At 43.4% G+C, this 17,311-nt stretch overlaps 2 protein-coding genes across 2 annotated transcripts; one reads left to right on the forward strand and one right to left on the reverse strand.

The window, feature by feature from the left end:
* Window positions 1-1,564: 1,564 nt before the first annotated feature.
* Window positions 1,565-5,560, forward strand: csrnp3 (cysteine-serine-rich nuclear protein 3; the record flags this gene model as incomplete). The annotated part of the gene is made up of 4 exons (XM_079276438.1): window positions 1,565-1,727; window positions 3,509-3,768; window positions 3,949-4,245; window positions 4,436-5,560. 4 exons carry the CDS (start codon window positions 1,565-1,567, stop codon window positions 5,558-5,560), a joined length of 1,845 nt encoding a protein of 614 aa, XP_079132564.1.
* Window positions 5,561-8,378: 2,818 nt separating this feature from the next.
* On the reverse strand, window positions 8,379-15,684 carry galnt3 (UDP-N-acetyl-alpha-D-galactosamine:polypeptide N-acetylgalactosaminyltransferase 3 (GalNAc-T3)). Its single transcript, XM_079277031.1, has 11 exons — window positions 15,574-15,684; window positions 14,760-15,288; window positions 13,822-13,994; window positions 13,268-13,417; window positions 12,814-13,048; window positions 12,621-12,738; window positions 12,310-12,510; window positions 9,685-9,816; window positions 9,353-9,454; window positions 9,112-9,264; window positions 8,379-9,025 (listed from the first exon to the last, which is right to left on the reverse strand). The coding sequence occupies exons 2-11, from the start codon at window positions 15,254-15,256 to the stop codon at window positions 8,912-8,914; spliced, it is 1,875 nt and encodes a 624-aa protein (XP_079133157.1). The 5' UTR covers window positions 15,257-15,288; window positions 15,574-15,684; the 3' UTR covers window positions 8,379-8,911.
* Between the last annotated feature and the right edge of the window lie 1,627 nt (window positions 15,685-17,311).

Below are 17,311 nucleotides of genomic sequence, written 5' to 3' on the forward strand. Positions count from 1 at the left end.
CAGCTTCCAAGAGAGATAGCGGTGAGGGGGAAGCTGCCAGTCATAGCAATCCTTGCTGTGCTACAGCAGCACTGTTGTGTTAGTGGGTTTATTTTAAAATGTGAGATGATGTCCCAGCCGCTGCTAATAAAAAAAAGAAACATAGGGCTCTTCAACTAAATACATTAAAGGGCTGCAATTTCAGCAATGTCTCATATTATGAGGGGATTAAATGCGTCCTGCAATATTACAGTCATTACACGTTAACAAATAAATACATTTGTAGGGAAAAAGCAGTTGTCAAAATGATGTATTTTTTGACAGTTACAATGCAGTAGTTCCAGTGTAAGTGAGATTAGTTTTAGTGTAGTTGACTGATGAGCTTGGTCTAATTGCATCATCCGTCAGAGGGAGTTAATGGCCCCTCTCAATTGACATTAAAGTAGTTTGTAACACTTCTGTTTCAACAGCCTCTGTATGAAGTGCTGCCACAAACATTTAGCTGCACCTACACAGCTATAAAAAAATAGATAGCTTCATTCATTTCTTTTTCAGAGACATGGGCATGACAGTGCAGCAGATATACTGTTACAGATAGTATTATCATGGCACTATTTAATGATAGCTATCACAGAGAGCTCTGTAGCCGGGATAATATCCTTTGGACCATTTCTGCTGTTATTATTTTGTAATTCTTGACTTTGTTGCTGATTATACAGAAAATGAGAGCCAATCACAGTACGTTTATTTCCCTGCTCTGCGGTGATTGTAGATGCATTCACCTGAGGCCTTTTCTTTCAGTGGGAAGCATCTGACCGAACACAAGCTCATTTCAGATGTACAGGATGTCCCTCATTATCCTGTCAACAACAGCTTCACCAATTCCTCCTCCAGCACTGCATGATATAAGACAACTTTGTGTTGTGCAGATTGTTGCCACAGTTCAATAGCTACACACAATGCACATCAGCAAGTGCACATCTGCAAGTGTATGCACCTGTAGAAATGCACATAAACATCACACTAATACTACGTCATTTGTTGCATTGGCTTTTAGAAAAAGCTGCAGATGTTTTTTCCCCCCTGTAAGATGAAGTGTAATACATTTTAAGCCTGTGGACATTTCTTTTATTTTATAGTATCAGCAATTAAATATACATAATCGCTTCATTTTCCATTTAATACCATACATCAAACATATATATTGGGCATAATTGTAGCGTGACCGGTAGCAGTGCAATTTAAGCTGGTCCAGTATCTTTTTTTCTCCAGCCTCTCAATCAAAGACAGTGGAGTGAACTTCCTGTAAGGCAGATGTAGTATGTAATTAGCAGCTTTCTCCTTCCATCTCAGCGCCTTTGTGCCAATGTGATCATTCGCCTAGGGAATGCCTTGGAGCTGGGATAGTGGCAGGATAGATTGTGTGTGTGTGTGTGTGTGTGTGTGTGTGTGTGTGTGTGTGTAGGGAGGAGGAAGGGGGAGTCAGGGTCTCATTGCTAATTGAGTGTGTTGAGGATTATGAAGGCCCTTAACTGGATATTAAATAATGTGTGGCCCCTCTGCTGTCTTTCGGTTTCAGGTGCAGATGCAGCGGGCCATGAGTGGAATACTGAAGAGGAAATTTGAGGAGGTGGAAGCCTCCTCTTCCCCGTGCTCTTCCTTGCGGGAGTCTGATGATGAGGTCTCCTGCAGTGAGAGTGGGGATAGCAGTGACAGTGTCAACCCCTCTGCCTCTGGCCCTTTTACCCGTGAGTGACTGTGTTTTTTTAAATTCATACATTGAGCTCAGTGTGGCTATTGAGAGTAAGCTTAATGTTGTCATTTCATCTCATGGGGAAAACATGCTAAAGCACTGAAAGGGGTTTTTAATCAAGAAAGGAATAACACTCAGATACACCCTGATTTTGTAGCTCACAATCAATGCAGGATGCAGGTCAGACAAAACAAATCTGCATGTCTGTAGATAAAGGAGTGTAATATGAATTTACTGTCATAGCTGAGTTGAGGAGAGGATAGGAGGCTGAGTGATGAGTGCAGGGCTGTAATAAAGGGGAGGGCTGCACAGACAGCCTCCCTCATTAGGGAGCAGCATCAGCTGCTGATGCCGTCTCAAGCTGTGTGTGTGCAACACTTGATGGTAATGTACATATAAATGCACCGCTCTCTAAAAACACTATTATTTTCATTATGGATAGATCTGCCGATTATTTTTCGTGAATTAGTTAATTGACTGGTCTATAAAATGCTGTGGAGAAAAATGCCTCTCGCTATTTCCTGAGGCCTAAAGTGACAACTTCAAATGTCAAACAAATTAAAACAGAGAAGACCAGCAAATATTACTTCACATCAAATAGGTTGAGACCACCAATTGCACTTTGAAAAAGGACTCTGTCTGTTGATCGACCAACTGTTTTAGCTGCAGCAACAATTATATTACAATACAATATTAACAAGAGCTCAGCGGCTGCAGATACTTACATTTCACATTTTTTTGTAAAACTTTTTTTAAAACCTTTATTAATTAAGAGCAATTTTTATGATGCCCAATTATTTTTTATTTTTTAAAATCTGTGTAAATGACATGGGTGACAGGGGGCCCTGTCGCGAGACATAAGTAGGGTGCTTCAACCCTAGAGGCTGAGCTTGGCCTCCGTGTCAGCTGCAGCTGCTGGTAGCTGGGGAGAAGGTCAGCTGGCAGCAAAAAGGGAGCTGTGCTCCTGGGAAGACTTCACTCCTGTGAAGTGACATGTACACGTACAGTGATTGAATGTCATTGCCGAAAGATGAAAGGATTGAATCCTAAGTGGTTTTACATCCACGTGCTGTTGCGTTAGAGAGAGGAGGAAAAACACCTGTGTTGTTGTAGAGAGTAAAGGAACATTATAAACCTTTAAAATACCTGTGAGTTGTCAATTTTTTCCCCATCGGTTAATATAGACATTGGGGGAAAAAAGCTAATTATAAAGACCTTAACATTGGCTCTGTGTTTTTATACCTAAAACATGCTGTTAGCTGTTTGCATTTCTCTTTGTAGATAGTAAGGCGGGGGGGCTGTTGGAACCAGATGGTTTCTATTTGTCCTGTCTGTCTGATATGGGGTGAACGCTGGGAACACTGCCTCTGTGAACCAGCACTCTTCATCTCTGGGCCAGGCAGGGGATTATTTATGCTCCATCATTGCCCCCCCCCCCTCCCTCTTGTAGAGCTCTCCTTAAAAAGACACACTGAGGACTCGCATGCCAAGCGGAAGCTTGTGGATCTGATGAAATCCTTCCCTACAAAGCTGCACTAAGATACATAGAAGCTTGCTGTAATGGCAAGAAAGAATACCTCCTATTTAAGGACAAAACTCTCAGCACGTCTGTTCTGCTGCAGCATGAAAGAATGATTGAAAAAAAGATGCATTGGTTTGCAGTGTAGAGCTTTAATTATTTCCACATTGGATTAATGAATTGTCAGTTTACAACCAAGATGAAAAGTACTCGCAGTGTGCCACTTTTTTTTTAACATTAACCGTCTTCCTTTGCAGCTGACTCAATATTGAAGAGAGAGAAGCGGCTGCGGACGAGGAGGGTACATTTTGAGAATGTGACCGTGTACTACTTCAGCCGGCGGCAGGGCTTCACCAGTGTGCCCAGCCAGGGAGGCAGCACGCTGGGCATGTCCAACAGGCATAGCTGGATCAGGCAGTACTCCCTCGGGGAATTTGCCGTGGAGCAGGAGAGGATCCACAGAGACATGCTCAGAGATCACCTGAAGGAGGAGAAGCTCAATTCAGTCAAACTCAAGGTAAATGCCTGGTAATCTTTATCAGAGCAGTATTGACATATATTTCTGTAGAAGGGATTTTATAAGCACAGAATATATCAGTGTCAAATATGCGAGTGAATTTGAAAGGGATCTGGGTCACTTTGTTTTTGTTCTCTCACTTCTATAAAATGGCTTGGATCTGATTCCGCTTGATTTCAGCTGACTAAGAATGGCACGGTGGAGTCTGAAGAGGCCAACACGCTCACGGCAGAGGACATCTCCGACGATGACATTGATCTGGACAACACAGAGGTAGACGAGTACTTCTTCCTGCAGCCACTTACCACTAAAAAGCGCCGAGCACTGCTGCGCTCTTCGGGGGTAAAGAAGATTGACGTGGAGGAGAAACATGAACTGCGGGCTATCCGGATGTCCAGAGAGGACTGCGGCTGTGATTGCAGAGTCTTCTGTGACCCAGAGACATGTGCCTGCAGCATCGCAGGGATCAAGTGCCAGGTAAATCCCATGACATGCACGTCTTCAGCGTTATCCTTGCCCGACTGTACATGCAAAGACAAGGTGCAGGGATCAAGTATATTAAATAAAGCACATTCATTATTTGATACAATCATGTCATCATCAAATTACACAGGTCATCTGTTTAAAAATAAAATGAATGGCACAGTAAATGTTGTGTTTACCTTAGGTGGACCGCATGTCATTTCCATGTGGCTGCACAAAAGAGGGCTGCACCAATTCAACTGGGAGAGTGGAGTTCAATCCCATCCGTGTTCGGACCCATTTCTTGCACACCATCATGAAGCTGGAACTGGAGAAGAGCCGTGAGCAGCAGCAGGCGTCTCCCACCAACGGTTACCACAGCGAAACTAACGACCTGGGAGGCGGAAACTCTCTCGTTCAGTCCCAGCACAGGCTGGAGTACTCTCTGTCAGATGCCGTTCCACAGACGGCCAGCATGCACCTGCAGGCTGCGGAGGAGATGGAGGCGCCGCTGGACGATGACGAGGAGGAGGATGAAGAAGACGAGGAGGAGGAGGAGGAGGAAGAGGAGAACGAAGATGACGATGAGGACGAGGAGGATAGTAGCAGTGTTTGCAGTGTCTTGTCTGACTCCAGCACCCAAAGCTTAGCCAACAGCGACTCTGAGGATGACGATGATGAAGACGAGGAGAAGTCAAAGAGCTTTCAGGGTGTCACCCCGTCAGTGTCTCATACCGACGTTGTCCCCTTGTCCTCTGTGCTGTGTTACAGCAATGGCTCTGTGGCTCATGATAGCCACATAAACGGAAACACTTATTTAATGAACTCCTCTTCAGCTGAGTACTATCAGCTGGGGAGCTCCAGTGCCGTCTCTCACGGCCAAACCAGCCGACCCAGTGAGCCCTTCGGGGAAGCCTTAGCATTCCAAGATCCGGTCGCCGCGACCAACGGCAACGCGGCCCAAGGACCTTTCAACATGCCTGCCCAGCAGTACACAGACTACTCTAATCAGACTGAGGAACAACGCACAGCTAATCACCATTTCACGCTGACCACCGGCGCTCCTGCCGCCCCCTTGACCTGCTACACATCTGACCAGGAGAAGAAGGTGCTGTCCAAAGCAGCTTTTGCGGAGCAGCCGGACACCCAGAACCAGACACAGTTTAAAAACTACTTGAACAATAGCACACAGGGTTCTTACAGCACTTCATGTATGACAGCTGAACAGCCGCAGCAAGAGTCCGGTGGCCATTCTGACCTGAGCTTACTAGGAAACAACACTAACAACCTCCCTTTACCAGACCATTGCCCTGAGGTCGCAGCCATTTAGTGGGCCTCTCCTTTTGAAGTGTTCTTTCATCATTACGTCTTCACTTGAGCCTGACCAAGTGGTATTTTAAGGGCGCATAATCATGGCCTTTCTTTTTGCATTATCCGACCTGAGCAATTTACAGCACCGGAGTACATTTTCATCTGTATCTATAAAGCCATAGGGTCTTGATGGAAATTTTTATTTATTTGTTCCTGAGGGTTCCTCCACTACAGCGTGTGCTGAACTGCAAGATGGAACAGATAAAACAAATCGTTTGTTCAACATCAGTTATGTCATGCTGTGCAATGTATCTTGTAATTTCAGATGTAAAGTTCTAGTTTTAAGCAGATATTGTACTGTAGATGGAGATTTTCTATGTCTACTGTATGTGTCAAATGTGCAAAAAGGTTTACTGTCAGTTTATTTGTTGTTTCTGAATTATGTACTTACATATTGTAAACGTTTTAATAACAATATGCATGCTGTTTGGGCAATCTCAGTGACATTTAGGAAGAAAAGAATTGCCATTGTTTTATATGAAATGTGTTGTGTACATAATGTACATTCCTCTTCTTGTTTTTGTCACGATTATATGCTTTTCTATGGTTTTGAAAAGCATGAAAAAGCCTGAATTCTTATTTGTATGTATGGAATACAATATCAAAAGCATAAAATGTCAAGAAATCAATTCACAGCATTTTGGACTTGTGTGTGCAGGTCCAGTGGCATGTAGTTAGTCTTAACTGATGAACACTTGAACTGTGGAAACATATTGCCCCTCACTTGTTTTATGTCTCCACTGTTCACTCTGAGAATACTATCATTTGCAGGTGCCACAAATAAAGATGAATTATTTTAAGCATTTCATTGATACAGGGATATTAATGAAGTAGTACTTTGACATATCTCCAAAAGTATGAGAAGCTTTTAGAGAAGATCCTCAATAAAGTGGAATGAGATCTCTTTTAATTGACCGTCATGGCCCTTGTTATTGTACTTCAAGCACCATTAGTTTCATAGATAATAAGCCACAGCTTTGCCAGTTGTATACGGGGGAAGCAAATGTTCAAGGTTGACAATCAAAGCTCATTGTCAAACATGATTCATATCAGGAATTAACAGCTACACAAAATGACTCCTGATGTCCATGAGCCATTGATTATGACTAAACAGCCAGATGTGAGAAAAGTCTTTCCCAAAAATCTGTGAAAAACCTTTTAAGAGATCTTTATAAAGTCACTGACAAAAAGGAAATTGGAGGTCTGCAATAATTTAGCGAATAGAACTGCTGTACTGTGTTGCTGAAGTTATTCACCTTGAGCTCTCTGTTCCTGCATGAATACAGATATTTGTCCCTCTTCAAAGCTTGCAAATATCTGCCCATGTTTTATAATCACAAGGGTCAGTACCAGAGTTTTGGTGGTTCTGTCGAGTAGCTGGCACCTCTCGTGCTACAAAAGTGTACAGACCGCTTTCAGGCAATCAGTGGCATCAACATAGGCTGTAGATTAGATCAATCGTGCCAAAGCATACGATATGAGACGGCTAGATACAATAACCCTGCATCCAGTTAAGAATCCTGTGTTGGCTTTTTGTTTTCCAGTATTTATTATGAATGATATATTGAAATGTGTATTTATTGTGGTTTACTATGAAGTCTGTATTAAGTAAATTGCTTCACTATCTTAAAATTGTGTTTTGTTTCATGCTGGTTGTGAGTTGTAAAGCTTCATGTGCCTGATTTATTTATATTTCTTATTCTGTAAAATGCAAACGTTTGCACAAAATGGTACCATTTCAACGCGTTTGGTTTTCCAACTGTCGACAGAGCAAACCTCATTTTCTGTCGTTTCATTTATAATATGGTTCTGAAATAAATTTGATTAAAATTGCGAGTCAACATTGTACAGTTCAGTGATTTCTTAGCGCAAGGCGCCCTCTGCAGATCACAGGGAGAAATGAGACAAAGTGGCTCTGAGTACTACCCAACTTAATTTATTGACCTAAAAATAAGACCTCTTAATACCAAGACAAAAATAGACACTTTCCATTTTAAGCATACACACACATTTTATCTGTTTCTCACCCAGTCTCAAGCTTAAAAAAGGTATTTACACTGATCCCCACCCATGTAAACACTAGTGCCTGCACCATAGATTCATTAGTGGACTACAGTTTAGATGTAGAGGGAGAGTTTCAGACCTTCGATCAACAAATAGAATTCCGTCGGTGCATTCATTTCACATTAGAAGTTCCCCTTTGATAAACACCAGAGAATAAAATTTGAAATAATACAGATGAACAATGGCGCTATTTAAAAGAGATCGATTCATATTAAAAATCAGTCATGATGTTTGACATGTATGTTGTTAGTAACGCACTGACTGTAGGTCAAATAAAAAAGCATTTCAATCATCAACAATAACCTACAGTTCACTTTTGTAATGATCACTTGAAAAAAAAAAAAACACCTGAAGTACAAACTATTTGTATGTAATTTGTGTTTAAGGGCCAGCTCACTCTCTTTCATAATGAAAGTCCAAACTGGTATTCAAATGATCATTTCTCATGTCTATGCATTAGTTATAGTTAAGTGGACCTAATAAACTGGCGACAAGTGTATAGACATACAAATCTTTCTCCTGCAAAACTTTCCTAATCTCAGCAAATCTCATCATAGTGTATCGACTCCAATCCTGATTTGAAGACTCTTTCGATCACAATACTGTAGAAACTTCTATTCTGCATCAACAGAAAACTGCAGCAATCCTCCCACACCACCGCCCCCCCCTCCACCACTCCACCCACCCAGTATACAATTACATTTAAGGCACTGGATGGTAGCAAATAAGAGGTTTTGCATTATTTAAAAGTCATTTTAAAAAAGGGGACAATGCACCCCATATTTCATTTCCAGTCTCTTTGGTGCATAACATTTTGGATTTTTGTCTGTCCAACCCCTTGTTTTATGTATATATTTCATCGACAGTATTTTGTTTGTGTGATTTTGTTTTAAATTCAATGTAAAAAAATGTATATACCTAATACTGCATGTGTTGTTTGCGAAGACTTGGAGTCGTGAATACATCTCAAACACAAAAGAGGCACTTGTTCCAAAAAATCTCAGTTCAGTCTGATTGGGAGCATTAGTTCAATGCTTCCTTCCAGCAGTGGCACACTGTGGTTTCTCCCAAAGTCAAAATTTCCCAGCAGCAGCAGCAGCAGTTCAGTTCTTCTATGTATAAAAATAAATTAAAACTAACTGTCATTAATCTAACACTGTATGTTAACTGCATACAGTATAGTATACTCGTGTCCTACTAGGTCTATGCATTGAGTGGCTATTTTTCAAAGTGGTAGTTTGCACACTCAGATGAAGGACCAGAGCTGGTATCTGTCTGAGGAGTTGCAGAGGGCCAGAGAGGGGTGCACATGACGGGCACTCAGACACATGTTCCATCCTGGCATGTAGAATAACTGGTTCTATGCGAGAGAAGAGAAAACTATTACTTTCCTAAAAAGATAACCCAAGCATCTAAAAATCACACATCAGTGCAGAGAAAACTCACCTCCTTCAGTTCCCATTTTTGCTCTGCTCCTACAGATGTGCTCCTGCCTTTATACTGGCAGTCCTCCAGCTTCACAGTCCCCTTTGCCCCGTGCAAACACAGCTCCTTCTGAATGTTGTGCCTAATCTCGTGATGTGTGGAGACCTCAAAATACTACAGCAAAGGAAACAGAAAATGCCATCAACCTCTGCAATTAAAGTGAATTAAATGTCAGAGATAGAGGGTACATTCTCTGACTGACCTGATTGCCTCCGAGTCCGTGACATGGATAAAGGATCAGCTGTTTCCCACCCTCATTGTTCTCTCCAACATCCAGACACGAGTCTTTGCCGACATTTTTCACCTACAGACGAAGAGAAGGGAAGGGGAGAGCAGTGGGAGGAAACAAAATGAAAAACCAACATCCAATGCAAGCTGTTCAAACAACTTTAGTCTCTGGAGTGCTTTCAGTGGTGTCAAATTGGAACTGCTCAGTACCCTTTGGAGATCCCAAGTGGAAACCCACAGTGGCTAGACAGGGCTCTGAGGTTTGGAAAGACGAGAGCTGGCGGTGAGGTGTGTGTGTGATCTTACCGAGCCAAAGTGGAGAGGGTTGAGATCAGGCATGAAGGCTTCTGGATAAACGTTCTTCAAATACCACGAGAAGCTCTTGCACTGCAGCCGCGCACGGAGGTCCATGCGTTTGGAGATCCCTCCAAAGGCCCTCTGTTGAAACAATGGCAGGCAGGAGAGCAAAGCAGATCCTTTACATTGATCGTCAACACAACAACACACTGCAGGCATGTTGGACACTAGCATCCTGATAAAGAAATGTCAGGTATAGAATAAGATTACATTACATTACAGTCATTTAGCAGACGCTTTTATCCAAAGCGACTTACAATAAGCGTATTCCACATCGGTTTTCGAGAAAACTGGTCACCAGAAGTAATAAGTGCATGTCCTTTCCTCAGGCAAGCATCTAAGAGCATACACCAGCGCCAACGTACAGTGCAGAAACAAACGAATGCAATAAGTGCCACAAACTAATATGAAAATCATAAGTGCAATAAGCTGGTATGAATACAATAGATGCTAAGTAAGTGCTAAGCGGAAGGCTAAGGGTAGGCCTTTCTTGAAGAGGTGAGTTTTCAGCCTGCGCCGAAAGATGGGCAGCGCCGCCGCCGTCCTGACGTCAGTGGGGAGTTCATTCCACCACTGACCGGACAGAAAACAGCCGCGACCGGGTCGATCGGCCGTATCGGGACCTCTGAGCGACGGGGCAACCAGTCGCCCCGAGGCAGCAGAGCGAAGAGGTCGGGCGGGGGTGTAGGGCTTGACCATGGCCTGGAGATAGGAAGGAGCTGTTCCTTTCACTGCCCTGTAGGCTAGCACCACAGTCTTAAACTGGATGCAGGCTCTTACAGGGAGCCAATGTAGAGAACGGAGAAGGCAAGTTGTGTGGGAGAACTTGGGGCGATTGAACACCAGGTCGAGCTGCAGCTTTCTGGACAAGCTCCAGAGGTCTGATGGCCGACGCCGGGGCTCCGGCGGCAAGTAGTGAGTTGCAGTAGTCCAGGCGAGAGATGACAAGAGCCTGGATGAGCACCTTCCTCACCATCAGTGAGGAAGGGCGAATCCTCCTGATGTTGTAGAGCAGGAATCTGCAGGAGCGTGTGACTGATGCAATGTTTGCTGAGAACGACAGTTGGTCGTCCAGGGTCACACCCAGGTTTCTCGCATGGCACTTAAGATCACTTAGCAAAGGCTGTGTAGCTGTTTTCCAGATGAATCTGGAAGTGCCGTTTATGCACTGAAAAAGGTCAATGTTTCTTCAAATATTTCTCTAAAGGTTGCCATCCACACAGAAATGAAGATTTATGGAGAGCTCAAAGTCTGAAGACAACGCAAGCACACAAAAACAAGATTTCAGACCAACAACACTAAGAGCCTACAGCCACAATACTGCTTCTGTAAGGCTGTGCTTGCCATGTGCACTTTGAGTTTGGCAAATTGCCATGGTATCGTTTGCTAATTAGCACTGAAGGCAAAATACAGTACACCTGAGGCTGGTGGGAATGTCATTAGTTTTGCAGTTATTTGATCCTAAAGTAAAGTACGCTGCAGTAAGACTATTTGACCTGATGGTAGTGCTAGCTTACAAACCTGAGGGTGATGTGAATGTATGTACTAAACCCTAAGCCTCCAATTACATAAATAAAACATGACGCAACAAAATAAATAATACATTTTTTACCTTGACTCTCCTTACTTTCATCAACGCCCTACTTTCCAACAGTCAATGAATGTGTTCCAGTGCTCTAATGACTCCCTTGTTGAACAAATTAACAACAGACAAGTATTAAACCAGTGTACCTTTAAAAGAGGAAGCGTAGTGGCACATTTAAAAGGGTTTGCAGGCACCTAATGCTCTTGAATAATGAGAGCACTTACTATAATGATGAGGATGCCGCTCACACTAGGGCACACTGATAACTAATACAGTGCATTCCTTGAAGCTGTCGACGACGGCGTGTCTGTTTAAAGCCAGCGGGTGAGGGCTGGCCTGCTCTGTGAGGTACAGCCCCGAGGGAAACATTTATGGCACCTCCGGGACCACATGTTGGGAAACATTGAGAGCCCGAGTCATTTACCAGAGTTGATGCCCTTCAGGCCCATTTTTCTCTGTCTGTCAACAGCTTTCAGCCCCTAATTGGTTATCTAGTTCTTTCCTTCTTCGAGAATGTGTTTAATTTACAGAAATCATGCATTGAGAATTACAACAGTACAATATTATGGTGTGTAATTCTGTCACAGAAGCCAGCTGATGATAAAATCTGATCATTGAACTCTACTTATAAAGACCTGTTTTTTGTTTTTCGAGAAGACAATCTATCTTTTATACATCATATTGAGTTTCTTACAAAAAAAAAGGTTTCTACAACAGAAACAAATCCTGTTTTTCTTGTGCTGGAAGGAAAAACTAATTAAAGCAACGCTTTTACCAGGTGAAACTTTTACGCTGCCATCTTGGGCAGGACCCCCTTGCAAAAGAGATTCTAGATCTCAGTGAGGTTATCCTGATAAATGAAAGGTTAAATAAATACATAAAATGCTGGTAATTCACAGACAGGAGTTGGATTTGCTCAAAACTTGTCTTAAGAGGATGTGTGTGTGTGTGTGTGTGTGTGTGTGTGTGTGTGTGTGTGTACTACATACATCCTTTGCTATCTGTGCAGCTTGCTGGTTACGACGGTAAAAGATCTCCTTGTAGTCGTCCATCCAGACCTCAGCCAGTCGAACCTGGTTACGAGCAATTACTTGTGTGCCCTTGGGAAAGGTGTGGGGGCTCTTATTGCGGAAAACATGACCAACAATAGAGCACGGAATGATCTCCAGCTGTCCGCCACACTGCCACACCTGCAAGTTAAAGGGGAGACAGCACAAACAGATGTATCATGACATGCAGTTAAGGCAGCCGTTTGGATAGTGGCGATATTGATTCGACAGGTAACACGAGATAGACCTACCCTAAATGACATTTCAATATTCTCACCACCCCAGATTTCCATTTGTTCATCATAGCTTCCAATATGGTAGAAATATTCTTTTGAGATGGAGAAGAGGCCACCAGCAAATGTGGGAGTCCTGTGGAAATGATTTCGTAAAGGTGTTCAATGACAACCAACAAGAGTTAAAATACACTTAATGTCTTTTGCTTACTTGATGGGGTATGTTTCATCCTTCCTCCTTTGTTTCTCGTGATCGGGTAGGCTCTCCCAGCCGAAGGCCAAGGACCAGTCAAAGTTTCCCCGGTTGTGGTTCTGGCCATATGGGGACGGTTTTATGAACTCAAAAGTATTGAGATCAATAGTGGTTATATCAGGACTCACTACTGCAGTGTAGTTCTCTGCTATCCTGGCCAGAAGGGGCTCCAGCCATCCATTAAAGCATTCACCTGTTATTAACACACGCAAATCAGACATTACACCACAAATAGTTTGCTTTACAATACCAAATGAATGACACATTTTGGAACGTAAAGGCATCGCGCCCTTGCCAAGGACTTTAAAAAAAGAGCACACATGAGGCTGCTGAGCTGTGGGTGTGTAAGTCAGGGTGTGGCTGCCATGCAACTGGTTTTAATCTGCGAGTTACGTCAGGGGTGTTGACTAACAGTGGGCGTCCAGAAAGGTGAGTGTGTCACCGGTGGCCACGGAGGCACCCAGCAACCGAGCGGTGATGAGTCCTTTTCTCTCTCGCTGGCGGACAACTCGAACGATGCTCAGCCGCTTCAAATACTCATCCAGCCCGTCCTTCAACGCATCTGAAAGTACGGCATTTGCATTAGAAAGCTAGAGATTGAGAAGAACATTATGAAAAGTACAACAAAGTAACATACATAGTCACAAGTATTGCTGAATAGACAATATTCACAGCTCTCAGGGCTGGAAGGTAAGACTCAAGCTCATTAAAAAGGAGTCTTGATTTCATCTTCAACATGGCTGGCTGTCAGGAGAGCCATTTCTAAGCACAACCGCTGGTAATTCCTCTCAGGAAAGTATTCACTAGCAGCCCCTCGCTTCCTGTCGTAACCCGGTTCATGGGCCACAAAAGGAGCAGGAGGCTCCTCTCTGAACATTATGTGGCACACCAAAGAGCTGCCCACCCAACATGCTGCATGAAATCAAAGAGAGCCGAGCGGCCCTGAAGGGCCCTATTGAATTTTACCATCAACACTGGCGTCGTCCACCAGGATGATCTCCTTGAGGAGAATGGTAGGGGAGGTGTGGAGGACACTGTATACCGTCCTTAGCAGGGTGCTCCAACCCTCATTGTGAAACACAATTATAACACTGGTGGTCGGCAGGGCGGGGCATCGCTTGAAGGTTTGCTCAATACATCTGCAGAAAGAAGGAGAAAGAGCACAAAGATCTAACTGTCCTGTACAGTTCCTGAGCTGCACAATAGTGTAGTTATTACATCTGCAGACTCTCCCCTGTGGGGTGTCCATTTCAGCCTTTGAACTACCTGCCATATCAGAGCGGGAGACACTTTGTAATTCCCCATAAAAAGACAGCCAAGACATGGACAGGCTTTATGTCTGTGTCATGTACTGACTATCTCCTGACATGTTCTTGGACCTACATGCAATTGGATGTAGTGTAATTTGCCAAACACAACTGTGCTGCTTTCTGAACCGGCCACAGTAACTGGGCAGGGATGCTGAAACAAAGCCCCAGTCAGTACAATCATCTCGATGGTTTCTGCCGGAGTTTTTCCCCCAGTTGCAAAAAAGCAAATCAGATCAATGTGTTTGGGTTAGACCCCATCTATTTTACACTAATCTGTTCTGGTGTTTGTCAGTCTGTGAGTTTAAATGATATTCTCGGGCCAGTACATAAATCCATGGAGAAGTAGGGAAAGAGGAGTACTTCTTGTCCAGCACCACAGCTGCATTCACACCCACTAGGTGGTGCAATTACATGTTGTTACGAAAGAACTATCATTTGGAAAACGAATGAACATTATTTGGTCTACTATGTTCAACGACACAATGATCACCTTGAGCTTTCTTGCACATTTGGAGTATAAAACAAAAAGGTAAACATGGAGGTATTTTGCACAGTTTTACCAAAAGTGTAAAGATTGTAAAAAAATTGGCATACTCTGGTGGTCTCGTGTCTGCGCCGAGGTCTCTGCTCAAGGAGATGCGGTCACTGACATACAGGTTAAAGCAGTGTTTCTCTTCACCCCTCTCCTTCTCCTTCTGCTCCTCAAGGTTCAGCGAGTCTGCGTGGAAAGGTTTCCCAGCTGCTCCAGGAGCACTAGGGTTCTGAGGTGGCCGCTCCAGAGCTGGCCTGAGCTCAGCGGCAGTGTAGTGACCTGGCAGACAAGACACACCGTCTGCTCTGTCCGGCTGACGTACTGGGGCTCGGATCTGCATCTTTGGAATCACATCCCTGAAGTTATTGACCGCTCCAATCACCATGCCCACCATGGCATCCCGCTTCACTGCCATCTCCTTCAGCCACGGGTCCTCCTGTTGGCTTGGGCTCCCAACTTCCCATTGTATGAGGAACACGAATGTGACAAAGACAAGGGCCACTATCACCAGCTTAACTGGGTGCAATCGCCTTCGGAGCACTCTACGGAGAGCTTTCATTCTTCTTCAATGGAGAGCAGGCTGACATTCAGCTGTAATCAACACATATATTCAGATGTTGAATGATGATTAACTAGCATTAATGTAACTGTCGAATCTAAGACACTGGGGGTTCAGAAAAATACAACATAATGGTACGTTCCATGTCAATACAATAACATCTTAATGGCTACTTCAAGATTTTTATATTTTTGTCTTTGAAATAAAACTAAATAGGTGAGTAGCAGTCCCTGGCAAAGCTAAAAGTAGTCTGCTACCAAATACAGATCACACAGATTAAATCGTCTTCTGTGATCCTTTAGAAAACGACCACTTACCATTCAGTCGCTGAACTACACACTTCGGTTCGAAAAGACCTTAAAATTTCAACCAATGACATCCTGCTTCGACTGTAGATCTTCTGTCGGCTGCTCGAACTCCACAGAAACTTTTCGCGCAGCCAAAAAGAGTTGCTCTGTGTCCTGCTTTCACAGAACTTCCGTCTCGTTGGATCCAGGTGCGCTCCTCTCAGGTAGAGGGAGGAGGAGACGTGCTGGCGCGCTTGCGCACAGAGAACTTCTGCGTGTCACAATCCATACCTGGAATACGTTTGAGAAAACCACGACACGACATCCCGTTAAATAAGTTTAGCGATTGCAACTGTTATTCTTGCAAAATGACAGCCATGTGTTGAAAAACAAAACATGGCAAAATCTCTGCTGATTTAAATACTTTCGCAATAAACCTCGAAATAAACTATAAGGTGGTCTGCACTCACTTTGACTTCAGGGATATTGCGGACTGTGGTCTCCACCGAGTTCCTCAGATTCAATAATGGTGCCATTAATAGGATTTGTTCAACTGGTCATTCACTGGGACAGTTGCTGGGTTACAAATAACGTAGGAACGCGCTGTAAACCCCCCCCCCCCCCCCCCCCCCCCACACGGCCCACCGCATCCAATCAGGTTCTCTGAGAGACCACCACATCTTGCACACAGATTAAATTATGAACGCGAACACAAACTGTATAAACGCACATGGTCCAGCGCGCGCTGGTGAAAGTTACGCGTTCTTTCACATGGAAAAGCGAAACTGCCCGAGCGTCCGTATACTGAAAAGTTGGAAGAGATGCCACTCACCAGCGGACTGTGGTTTATCTAATCCGTTAATTCCCCCGGTGCCCCACAGCGGATGGTCTTCATAAAGAGTTGGATGCTTGAGGGAGTAAAGACGCGGATTCCAGCAGCAGGGAGCCTGCTCAGTGCAGCTCGAGTTCTTTCTGCCTTTGACTTGCACAGTGACTCCATCTGTAGTGACTGTGTTTCCCGGCACTTCCACTTTATTATGTCCATTAAAATGTCCACTGTGTGTTCTACTTTTTCTCCAGTCACGCTTGTAAATGTTTGACGATGTGACATTTGTTTGATGATGTAAATTCTCGATTCAGAACAGTCTTAATCGGGAGAGTTAGTGTGTTTTTTAATGCAATTAAATAAAAGAAAGCAGGTCAAAAAGACACAATCATAGAGCAGAATATTTTTTATTTGACATTTATCAAATATAGCGTAACACGAACATATACATATTTATCTACATCCTTATATTCATCACATTGATTTTGATTCAAATAAACTGTATAATAGTTTCAAAGACAATGTAAATATGGAATGTATCAAATAAAAAATAGGTTGTCCATTTCAGATGAATAAAGCTTCAACATAAATGTTAAAGACCATTTCTTTTTACGCTCCAAAATCAGTTGACATGTTTCAGTTTTGTAAGAAAAGAAAGAATGCTTCCAGCTGAGTGCCTGAACTCCACTGCAGGTTTTCCCTCAGGATTGCACTCAACTATTCATTTACTCACGTTTACACAGCAAGTTTTCAAAGAAGTTTTCCCCAAAGAAATACTACAAATAACTGTACATTCTTTTTAACTTGACACATAAAGCCAAACATTAAAAGTGGATTCAATGAAAGCAACACATTTTATTACAGAAACATTGGCTTCATCTCTTTCTCTCTCTCTCTCTCTCTCTCACACACACACACACACACACACACACACACACACAC

The sequence above is a fragment of the Melanostigma gelatinosum genome, assembly GCF_949748355.1.
Source record: "Melanostigma gelatinosum genome assembly, chromosome: 10".
NCBI classification, from domain to species: Eukaryota; Metazoa; Chordata; class Actinopteri; order Perciformes; family Zoarcidae; genus Melanostigma; species Melanostigma gelatinosum.